Here is a 12670-nt window from a genome sequence, read left to right on the forward strand (position 1 = left end):
GCCTAGAACATGGCAAGCCATATGGGAAGACTCCAGTGCTAAATGAAAGAGGGAGAAAATAGCAAGTGCTTTGAAAGTAAACACTCAAGTGGTAAGTTAGCTGCTCTCACTGCTGCACAACCTCTCACTGAAAGGACAGACGTGTTGCTTCTGATGTCACCGAGAGAGGAGTAAGCTGCTGACCTGCACATTTCCACAATTAAAACAGAAGCTTTTTTTACCCTTGATGTCATCATCTGTCTTATAAATGGATTCTTCAGGAATAGGTTGGCTGCATGCTTTGCATGCCTTTACAATGCATAATTTGATCCACCAGGGTCAGGGACAACCGAACTCCTCCAGCCCTTTGCCACTTTGTGTGAGCAGAGGCAAGTAAGCTTCAATTAACAAAGCTCCACTGCTAGTATTTCTTCTATATATTTACTATGCCACAGATATTTACTAAGAGCTTGTGGATTTGGAAATATATTGCAAGGATAATGTTTTGTCAATAATGGAAAAGAAACATTTGCTTTAGAAAGAAAAGCTCTGATTGCCTTACTGGACCCACCCTGTGATGGGCTGTGGCATACATATGGTTCTGTGCAATGGGGGCACGAGCTCTGAGAACTTTTTGGGATGAGGCAGCTGTGGCCAAAAGACATATCTGAAAGCTACATATTGAGACTGCTGCTGACAGAGATGGCCAGTAACATCTAGCATGATGTGATCCATGACAGCAGCTCACCGGGCGGCAGGATGGCGTGGAACACTGCCATACATCCCAGCAGGAAAACGTTTTTTTTAACTCCATCTATAGCCCTTCTCAGAAAACTCTTTAACAATCTCACATAAGACATTACATGCAGCTAATGCTCAGTAAATGCCAATACTTCGCTGAATGCTCTCATCTCCATCACTGAAGAAACATTAATTTCTCAGGATTTCTTCTTGTTTGGGATTTTCTCTCTCAAAAAAACGAATCTCTGACTGAGGGCCATCCAGAAGATCACAGTGAAAATCCCTCTAAAAGACATTTGAAGCGTAATTAACATTTCATTTATCAGCAGCCATTCTCTCATTTGAAAATGGTGTGGGGAAATGGAGTCTTGCTTCCACTCCAACCCAGAGGACTCCAGTCTCCTTAGAAATTGCACGGAGAATCAACAGTTTCCTAAAAAATCCCCAAACCTCTTTCCTCTTCAGCCAGGTGTGATCAGAGCTCCCCGTGGAACAAAGCTGTTGAACTACACACCATAGTCTCTTTCCCACAGGCAGTTAAAGAGTCCCCATTCTCAACAGCACAGTGAATTACTTCAGTTGCTGCCTGTCCTGTGACTGGTAAGCAGGTCATGTGTCTTCAAACACAGACCTTTTGTGAGATCAAGCTGAGGACTTCTGATCCAGACATCATCCCAGGTGATCCCTCTCCTTTGCTACCCTGATTGCTGGTTTACTTATATTAAAAAAGATAGTAAAATTACATCACTTGATTTATCAGATTTCTATTAATTTTATTGCTTCCAGAAGAAATTCAAGTTCCTGTCTATATGCCATCATCAGTGCATTTCTGAGTAGTGCAGACTGTGGTCACCCCCTGCACCTCTGGAATGCTGGCTGCCACACCATGACCTCCAGTAGGCTGACACTCCTGGAGAAAGCAAAGCTCCCCATGCCCTGATACATGCTGCATTTTGGAAGCACTCCCACCAGATTACATTGGCATCTGCTGTGATAACTAGAAGTCTAAGAGGCAGGTAGAAATAACTGAATTTTCACAAGTTCTGACCACCATGAACCAATAAAAACCTGACCAGCAGTGACTCAAATTGCTACTAGATTGTGCCACATGCAAAAGACTACTCTTCACATTGAACTTTGAAAGGTTACAGACATGTGAAAACATGCCTCCTAATCCATGCTTTCATGGGTTTTATCTCTCCAACATTTGTTTGAGCAGTTGGGAAATTTCTTTGCTTTGGGTTTCCATTCTGTTCCTATCATATGTAGTTTGTCCCATACAGGAAGTGGAGAAAATTCTAAATCTGAACCATCTCCCAAGATAAGAGCAGGAAGCTTAAAGCTGTAAAAAAAAACAAAACAAAACAAAACAAAAAAAAAAAAAAAAAAAAAAAAAAAAAAAAAAAAAAAAAAAAAAAAAACAAAAAACAAAAAAAACAACAATACCACAAAAAACATCTTCTGTATAATTCTAGGAAAGACAAAACAAACAAAACTTAGTTTCCAATGTATAAAGGGAGTTGTCTTACAATGTCTTATAAGCCCTGGACTGTATTTCAAGGTCTTTCCACTGTGAACCTCAAAATGCAAATTCTCCTACTTTCAATGCAGACAGAGCTCATGGGGCAGCTTTGCTCTGAGCAGACATCCAGCCCACCTTCTTCACAGAACTCACCAGAATTTTGTAGCATGAAAACCTCTACTTTAGTGACGCATCAATTAAAAAGAAAAAGCAATTCTTCAAACAGGGCAAGAGAACACAGTGAAAGGTACTGTTCAAAGGAGTTCTGCATTTGTGCACTAAGAACACCCTAGGCCCCACCTGTCTCCATGCTGCCTCCAGCTATCCTGCCAGCCTAGATCCCACCTCCAGCACTCCCCCTTACAGTGAGGGAGGCGGTGCCAAGCACTCAACATTTAAAGAAGATCAGAACAATTAGTGAAACACTGTAACTGGGTAACATTGGAGATAACCTTGTAACACTGTAGCTCTGCAGAGTCAAGAAAAAGGTCAGACAAAAATCCTTACCTGTAACTATGCCATAATTTGGAGGTTCAATGACAGCTCCGTAGAACTGAATGATGTTTTTGTGACTGAGCACACTGAGTATTTCTGCCTGTTGAAAACAAACAAATACACAAGTTAGACAATTCGGAATGGGTCATTTACTACAATAGCTTATTTCATACCCCAGTGGGTATACACACATACAGCATATTATATTTATATATAAAAGCACACACATATCTAGGAAAGACTGTTCACAAATGCCTGGTATTTGAAAACCTAGTGAGAGAGTTTGGCAGATAAATGCTTTGTATCTTTGGGGTGGGTGTGAAAAACAAATTTCAGACTATTTTTTCACGGCCAAGGTACTGATGTAGGAAGTTAAGTCTTTGGAAAAACTGAAGATCTTGGAAAACTTTATTCCAAGAAAGATCTGGGATTTTTGGCAGAGCAGCAGCAGTCCTATCCAGGATTCGTGTTTATGCACAAAGTACCACGGGTTCAGCGAGTCCAGCCCTCCAGGCTGTTCCAGCATACCATGCACACACACAGCTCCATCCAGTGTTTACTGGAAATGTGGAATTCCCAGGCATGCGCTGTGGAGTCTGATTAAATACAAAGACCACGCGTGCTTGAGATTGCCAAATACCCAGCAGTGCAGCTGAAACTGCTCCTCAAAGCAGACTACAGATGTTTGGCAATTCTGGATAAATATACAAAACCTTCAAATTTCACTTGAACAATGCTGCTGGGTTTGAGCAAGAGACTGCAAAACATGAGACTGTACCCACAGAAATTAAGACATATACACCCAGTAGTTCTTGAGAAAAAAGGTCAGGTATCTCCTGCAAAGTGTCTCAACAGTTTCAACTCTGCAGTGCATCAAAACAAATAATTGACATATTTTAGACACATGTTTTTACACAAATATACATATTATGCAAATACAGGTATGTACTATTCTATATTTTTCTCCACAGTAATGCTTTACTTTAAGACTTTGAGATTATGTTAACTCTATACCAGGCAAGAGCATCTAACAAAAACAAGACCACAATTAACTCCTCAGAACTTATCAAAAGATCCCTTGACTTGCAGTGGGCGTGTTGCTGTTTATCCACAGGTGAGTTTTCACACATTCTCAGATAACTGCCTATTATTATTTTGTGGACTTGTAGGTGAGTCAGTCTGCAGTACAATTTGCTGAAAACAGCATACACTTTAAAAGTTAATTTTCTGGTATTACTCACTTGACAGTAATATTGTTTTTCTTGCTAAGCAGGCTAAGAAGCATGAAGAGTTAGTGTAACCCAATTTAAGTTCAAGGTATAGTTAAGATTTAATTGAATATGTGCAAATGTCTGCGCATTAGCTAAAGGTCTCCAAAACAGTGCTGAAGTTACTCAAAAAAGTCTTTAAGCAACAAAAACAACAAAAAAATTGAGTCACCTAAGGCCTTTACCTGTAATCATGCAATTAAGCAAACGTATCATGGTACCACCTATAAAATGCAGGCCAAACAAATACTGGTTTGCTATAGCTCTACGTTTATTAGAATAGCAGTAGCTGATGTACTATGGCTTTCTGCATAAAAACTGCTATAGCCTTCCTGTTTTCAGTGAATCTACAAGGCCACAGAATCATTAAATTGGTAGCTATCTAAGCAAATGTGGGAAGATTCACCTGCAGGTAAACAGCAGCACTCCTAGAGCCAGTCAAGGGATCTGCCAGCAGAAGGAGCTCTGCCCTACAACTGCAGCCCCACCATCCTCCCAAGACAAGGGACTCTTGAAGCAGCAGAAGCATGAGCTGTACCTCCAACCTCCTTCCTTAGGCTGGAGGATGCAGGTGATCACTGAGTCATTCAAATCTCCATCTCAAGACACTTCTGTATTATGTTTGTATATTGCTTAGGAAGTATTCAATTGGGCATTCAATTCGCTAATTCCTACCAGCATTACTGCCAGATTACCAGGAGACTCCACTCTCCATGACTGCCTATCTGAATATTCTGATATGAGACAGGAACTACACAAACAGTTAGAAAAACTATCTAAACCACCTTTTCATTAACACCTTGGTCAGAAGAATAGAATAAAACCATCTTCTTGTAAAGTACTTAAATCACACCATGTCTTCAAAGCAACGAGCATGCCATCTGCTGTGGCGTTTACAACGCAAGTACTTCAGCAGGTCATTAGAATTAAATTGATGGGGCTCATATTTAATTTTCCCATAGCACAATATATTTAGGTCCTGGCTATATTTAGGTCCTGGCTATAAAAGTAGTACTAGATGAATCTCTTCAGAGAATTATTAAAAACGCCCATAACGAACGAATCCAAGTTCCATAGCTACCTGTCCCACCACAATTATATGCAGAGCCCAGTGACTGTTCTACATTTGACACAATTTCACTGGATGCAGTGAAAGCCCGTCAGAGGACAACAGGAGGGGCTGCACTGCAGCAAACCCCAAACCAACCGACCACCCAGTGCTACCACGACAGAAACTGCAATCAAAATATGAGTATCAGGCCAAGACGACAAATACTTCACTGCCATAGGCACATTGACACACGGTGCTTTTATCATTTGGAAATGCAAAAAAAAAAAAAAAAAAAAAAAAAAAAAAAAAAAAAAAAAAAAAAAAAAAAAAAAAATTAAGATTATCTTATAAACACTGAAATCACATTACAGAAGTATGGAAAAATGCTGGGTCGACTACAGTTAATACCATCACCTTCACAACTATGTTCATACTCTGATCTGGGATTTAACTGATCCTAAAACAAGCTTCCATCTAAGAAATCCACAGACACATCTTCTAATTGCCCACAGATATGACAATGAACAGTTGTGGGGTAAAAAGGTTGCCAACTTTTCCTAAAGACCATTATATCACAAAGAAATCCTCTCAACATTTTTAATCACTCTGCTGTTGTTAGCACTAGTGATTCTAGACTATTCCTTTCATGTCTTGTTCTTTTCTGTTACTGTAGATCAGCTGTGAACTCTATTAGCCAATTTAAAGACACTTTTTCCTTACAGTGAGAAGCAGATGCAAGCCAGTCCATATCTTTGAAGCTTTTGTACTAACTTTGACAAGAAGGTGCCGTATTTCAATGAAAATTACTTTTAGATAGCAAATTACAACGTGGTGGTTAAAGACTGGTATTTCAAAGGTCTCTTAGACACTAACAAGAATATTTAGAATCACCTTTAAGCATCAAAACAGTACTTTAATCCAAAATGCCTAAATGCTTGGAAGAAAATCCTGTCATGCATTGGTCTGTCTGAAGGCTGTTGAAGAAGTCAGCCCTTGCTGGCTTGGGTGTGACATTCTACCCTCAGCAAAACTGCTATCTATATTATGCAAGCTAAATGAGCACCAATTTACTTCCTAAATAGTAATGACAAGTACACTACTTCATTACATTAGTTTATTGTGTGAAAGACAGAATTTATTTTTTTTAAAGGTTGGATTGAAGCAGAACTAGTGGAGTTCAGCTGAAGGAGACATCCAAATACAAACTCCCTGGACATAGATAGAGAGACACACACACAAGGTAACTGCAATACAGTTGAATATTATGCTTAGTGCCATGATAAGCTTCATAACACCCTGTTACTGACCATCAAACTATGCTAAAATTGTCCATACTGCACTTACATCACAGGTATGGATGAAATTATGTCCCTCTCTTGAGTCCTGTTGAAGAGATTATAGACTGCACACCATTTCCTGAAGGCAAAAGGATTCAGATTTCTAAACAAACCTAATCCACTGCTTACATAATGCACATATCACAAAATGCATGGCCAGAACAAATTACATTGAAAACTTTTAAATTTAATTCTCACTTACTGGCTTACTGTAAATCAAACCTAATTCATAAAACAATTACAGCATAAGAGTTTGGAATTCAGGTAATCCCTAAGTGTACAAACAGTGTAATTGTGTCCTGTGAACCATGGTATGGATCACAGCGTTTAACGTGTAATTTGGTTTTATGCCTGTTTAATTTCTATTTATTTACATAGGTGAAAATGATAGTTACATCATCTAAGACTGACATCACCCTACAGCTGCTTGTAGACCCACTAACACTGCTCTTACCCTCTAACCCTGTAGTACAAACAACCATGCATGCATAACCATATCTTCTGGTGTTTCAGCCGGTAAAAACAAGGTCCTCTTCCAGGTCTTGTCTGGAAATCACAAACATGGATTCTAAGCACAGCCAGCAGCAGACAAGGGAACAAAGTAAGCTGGCTGGACAGCGCAGTCTTGTTATGATCAGCACAAACCTCAGCTCATCAGCATGAGCCAAGCCCTCACTTGGTTTTGCTCTGCCTTGTACCAGTGCAGCAAAGACAGCAAGTGCAGCCCAGCTCTGATGAGGTCTTCAAGATATGACTGCAGATGTGGCCAAGGGCCACCTGATGCTGAGCTGGCAGTACTTGGGAATCAGACAAGGCCACATCGTCAGATCTTTAATTGCAGCCGCAAAGACAGCAAGGATGTGGACAGAGGCACTTTACATACAGCTGTGTTGTTGCTCGCCAGCTACTCATAGCAGCTGCAGCTGCTCTTGTTAGAGCTCCCCATCCCAAGGCAGTTAAAGTTAGCAAAGACCAAACAACTCAGCATATTTTAGTTACTCTGATTCTCCTTGGAAATACATTAGGAATTTGTTACACTCACACTTGTGTAGTCAAGAGAAGTGATCAAAGGTTTGGGCAGTCTGTTCCAGCAGCACAGCTGGAACTGTAAAAGAACATCTGTTCACAGAGTTTTTCCAGTATCAAAAGACTTTTTTGCATGGGTCCAGACAAACTGAGCCCAAAGCAACTCAACCACGACTTCTTCCAGGTGCGTTTGGAACAGCTGACTGGAAAGAGTAAAGTGACTTTCCACCCTGGTCTGAGCACACGGGTTTAGGATTAACACAGGAAATAGCTGCAGCCCCTTGTGAGACCATTGCGTCAGCCAGCAGCCAACCAACTCTCCTGTTGGGAAATCAGTTAACCACAGAGCAAGTGGCACCTTCACTCCATGCAAAATTACAGAGTTACACATAGTTAGCCACTTAATCTGATTAACACGATTTCCTTAACTGCCTTATAATATTTACTATTACACTGTGCTAAAGTCTGGCTATGTCATTTCCCAGAAAACAGTTTGCCATGTTTATTAGGGAGATATTTAGACACACTTAAGGCAGCTTTGGAAAGATACTTTTTTCGTAAATCTTGTAGCATTTTAAAGGTTTTGACCTTTGTCATGTTCTTGGGAGAGTTGCAACTTAGCTACTCTCAGGGGGTTTTACAGTCTAATACAAGGGCAGCTGGGAGAGGCCAGCTGATGCTTCAGTAAAATCATTCTATTAGTGACAACCACACACAAAGAAGATACAGAATGCTAATACATATAAATCCCACACATTTACTTCTAGACTCCTGCTCAGAAATAGAGCCAGTCCATGTCCATTTCCAGTGTGTCATTAATCCTTTCCTGTGAATTTACTGATGTCTTAAAAAGGATGACACCTCTTATCAGTTTCTCTAGGTGAACAAGCCCGACATAATTTTACAGACTAAATACTACGACAGTCAGCATCTGTCATTGCTAACAAATTATTTTCTCAATATGCAATGAAAGGATACTTAGAGAACTTCAGAAACATAAAATTATTACCAAGAATTATATAGCAGGGATGTTTAGTAATTATTATAGTTTTGAACACTGAAAAGAAAAGTATGCAGATACAAAATAAAAATTTAGGATGGTGCCTACTGATTTGTCTGTTCCCACAAAATTTTCTAAGGAAAATATTACAAACAAGAATTTTGTGCTTTGGGGGCCCCAGATAACAAGCCAAGGATACTGACTGTCCAGTTCAGAGATTTTTTTAAAAACCTATTAAACTGTCTTTAATACAAACAATGCAAGAGGAAAACCACGTGAACATGGCAAAGCCAAAGAATCCTCAGTGAGATTTTTTACCTGCAAATAAGCAGTTACCAAATGCTTCAATGGGCACACTCCCAGCATACACATGCTACCATCTCTTCCCACAGGCAACCATAGTTTTAAAACTATGGCTGCATGGCACTTAAAGCTGTGTGAGCTTGGGCTTCTTTTCTAGTATTTATTTAGACGATAACTTATCCCCCAAAAAAAGCTGGTTTCTATAGGCCATTTACATGTTAAAACTGTCAGCACTTATGTCTTACAACACAGCCTCTATATTCAGGCTGTACTAAGAAACAGTATCCTGTTTCTTAAACCACACAGGAAAGAGTTAAATTACATTCTCAGATTGATGTCACCAGCATTTCTGTAAATAACAGAATTAAATTCTCCTAAGTACATCTACAATGACGTACAAAATTTTTACTTTGAAGCATTTTGATTGAGCAAATCTTTCAAAGCATCAAATTTGCATCAAAATTACATTCAACACTGTTACAAATCCCAGAGACTAAAAGTGGAAATGTACAGGAAACTAATAAATTCTTATTGCTATATAACCATTTTACCATTATTTTAAACCTACTGGTGTATATTGCAAAAAACATCTCATTTTTGGAGATACTGTGATAGAAACACACACTTTAAATACCTTGTATTGACTCCAAGGTTACAATCTTGAAGGAAGAAAAAGCACATTACCAAGACAGTTCATTTCTGTTAAACTATAATAATATACTACAGATAAGGCAGATGGACATAAATTTATTGTATTCTGTTCTAGGCTCACCCCATCTTATGAAATGTACTTTAAAATAAATAATTTGCATCATGTAACACCATAGGATTCATTAGTAGGAAAATGTATTAGATATTGACCATTTGAAAAGAAAACTGAGTTTTATACTCTACTATAGTTCTTTACAGCAACCTTCGCACAGAACTTGGTACATTATGGATAATTTGAAGGCTGGGGATTAAAAGTCCTAGCTAGAAAATTCAGAACATGCCTGTCAAAACACTGCAAAGGCTGGCTCAGCCCATGAAAAGCCAGCTGATCCCTCTAAAAATCACAGGGGCTTTGTCCTTGTGATGTGGCAGCAGACCCTCTGCCTTGCGCAGTAAGAGGGAGTGAGAGCAAGCTAACTGGCTCAATCCTTCCTCTGGCCTCCATCAGCTCAGTAGAATGACCACGTGGAGCTCATACAACACTAACCAAGAAACTGCAGGTCATGGTGCTGGTTTTCCTCATGAGAAGGGCTATAAACTTGGTATCTGTGAGAGAGGAGGCTGCTAACAGACTGACTAAACTAAGCAGAGGCACTTTCTGCAGAAAATCCTTACAGAATGGTTAGTAAGCTTGAAAAAATTCTATGTTACTGCCATTTACAAAAAAATCCAAACAAACAAAAAACCAAAACAAAGATTATGGGGAAAAAATCACTTTTCAGACAGATTTCAAGTAGAAATATACCCATAGGTCTGTTACATTTTGCAGCGTACAACGTGAGATTGTATGAGCATTTAATATTAAGGTATCTGATAAAGGCAGATCTGCCAAGAACAAGTTTAGTTTGGACTTCACTACTGCTGTTCACATGAAGTAAAACCGTTACAAACATGCATAAACTGTATTTATATTGCTGTAAGAGTTTAGAAATTAGCAACGTCCACGATATTTTTTAATTTTTAATTCAGGCACATTTGGAGTACTAAGCTGCCTCCAGCTGCAAAGCAACACCAGCAACAGAGTAGAAACAACAGATGAGGAGACTAAACAGCAGGGCTGGAATACCTGAATTCCCATAGAACTGTTTAGTTTCAGCAATCATCATTTCTCTTTTCAGCATTGGGAAATTTTCCAAGTTACTCACAATTACTTTCAATACAAACCTGCCTTGACTATGGAGAACAGTAACAAATTCCTCAACATTCCTAAAATACAACAGAAAAAAACCCCCTTGAAACTTTCTGACTCCTGGCATACTCTGCAGGTGAGAAGATATGGCTAATATGCAACACAGGGATCATTCCAGATTCAACAAATGGAAAAATATCCAAGGAAATTATTTCTGATATTCAAGTCACTGTAGGATTCACAAGCACCTTGTTGGAAAGGCATTTTGGTATGAAAGTGATGGACAAAACTAATCCCCTCTCAAGAACCCATGGCTATACATATATAAGTAGAGCAGTGATTTTTCTAAGGTCTGTAAGGTATTTATGAGGAATCTTGATAAGATAACTAGAACAAGTCAAACCTCAATATACATGGCTTTTGCTGAAAAACTAGCATAGACTGCAACAGAGATAGCAACAGCTGTACTTATGCATCCTGATCCACTCCTCTAAAGGAGCTATGATCTTTACAATGAAGTATTTTCCATCTTGATCATGAAAACTGTAATTTAACCACAGGGAAAAAAAAACCCATCATGTTCTTGATGAACACTCACTTAAAGCCTGTCTTAGAATGGATAAATCAAACCTACTATAGCTAATGACAGGGACGACACTTGATGGGAATCCCTCTTATTAGAATCCTAGCGAATGTTGTAATTCCAGATGTTCCTCAGCCAGGCAGTCTGAGCTCACCCTTATGAAAAAAACACTGCACAAGATGTGTTACCAGTTGTATGTTAACAGCAAACAACAAGGTTTTGTTTTCCACATGGGCTGCTAGAGCTCTGCACAAGACTCTCTCCAGCTGTCACTCAAAAACATAACTAGACAAAGCATAACTAGACTAACATGGACCCAATGTTTATTTTTTCTTGGGATTTTTTTTGCTGCCTTTACAGTAGCTCAATCTTTTTTCCACAAGAACTAAAAAATTTAAAGTAAAACAATGACTAAGATAAAAACTTTGGAGGAAAACTAGCAATATTTTCAAAATGCTTTTAGTGTCAAATCCACATTTATTAGTATTAGTCTACACTATATATTTCTGACATGTAACTTCAGTTTTTCCTTTACTTCTCACGTGATGCATTTCTTGTACACAGAACTCCTTATCTTATCTAGGTGTCCTTATAGCTCTCGGCTTACATAGATATGGCAATAACAACTATTGCATTTCTAATCTTTGTCATATAGGAATACATTTTTAAAAAGGTAGTAACTTGAATACCAGTATCTCTAAACTCAGCAGAAAGTGGAAATCCAGAATAACCTATCTAGAAGAGTGAGACTGACTTAGAGTGACCTACAAGGGCAGTTGTTTTGAGTCCTGCAGACCTACAAGGAGCAGGGAACTCACAGGGGTCTCGTACCACTACAGGATACCAAATTAGGTCTAAAGTCTGTTTACTCATTGTTCTTCTCCAATGAAACAACAATATCTTTATTCAGTTCCTTCCCCAAATTTTGGGCAGAACAACCAGAGGTACCGTAACCTACCTATGTCTGTACTTACTAATACAAGAGGAACATCACACATACCTAATGGGGAATTAATAACGTTTAAAAGGCCAGTTACAAAATTAAGATCATCTATTCTGTGCTTACAACCACTGGCCTGCACTACTTCCTCCATTGCCCTGCACTGTGCTTGCTGAGGACCTGCAATAAATGAAACAGCAAAGAGGAAGTAGGAACAGTATATATATAGGACCACAGGAACTTTCAGGACCAGGATCACATGCAGAGTCCAACAAAACCTCTCTCCTGGGCTGTACCCAAAGAGCTGAAGAGAAGGCATCATGCTGCTGCTAATGACGATTCCAATCTGAATCTGAGTGCAGCAGAGAGAATTTGCATCTCTTCCTATTCCAGCAATGCCTGTAGCCTCTGCATAACTACTAACTGATTTATGCTCCAAGCATGACAATGATTAGATCAGCAAAGTCCAGTACAATGAACTGAGCTCACAAGCTGGATCCAGGGCCCAGGAGTTCCGTGATGTTTGGTGCACAAAGTACATTCAAATCTGCAACAGGTCCTTTGGCATGGAAGAATAATAACATC

At 39.2% G+C, this 12670-nt stretch overlaps 1 protein-coding gene across 5 annotated transcripts in view; it reads right to left on the reverse strand.

The window, feature by feature from the left end:
- Positions 1–12670, reverse strand: part of MAP3K20 (mitogen-activated protein kinase kinase kinase 20) — a 100532-nt gene that overhangs the window by 68668 nt on the left and 19194 nt on the right. For all 5 annotated transcript variants that reach the window (XR_010743999.1, XM_066322814.1, XM_066322813.1 and 2 more), the window contains exon 3: positions 2750–2837. Coding sequence is in view for 4 of the 5 variants with exons in the window: in XM_066322814.1 (XP_066178911.1) it covers positions 2750–2837 (88 nt within the window). In the remaining variant the exon portion in view is untranslated. The remainder of the gene's footprint in view (positions 1–2749; positions 2838–12670) is intronic.

This window comes from Sylvia atricapilla, chromosome 7, assembly GCF_009819655.1.
Source record: "Sylvia atricapilla isolate bSylAtr1 chromosome 7, bSylAtr1.pri, whole genome shotgun sequence".
Classification (NCBI taxonomy): domain Eukaryota; kingdom Metazoa; phylum Chordata; class Aves; order Passeriformes; family Sylviidae; genus Sylvia; species Sylvia atricapilla.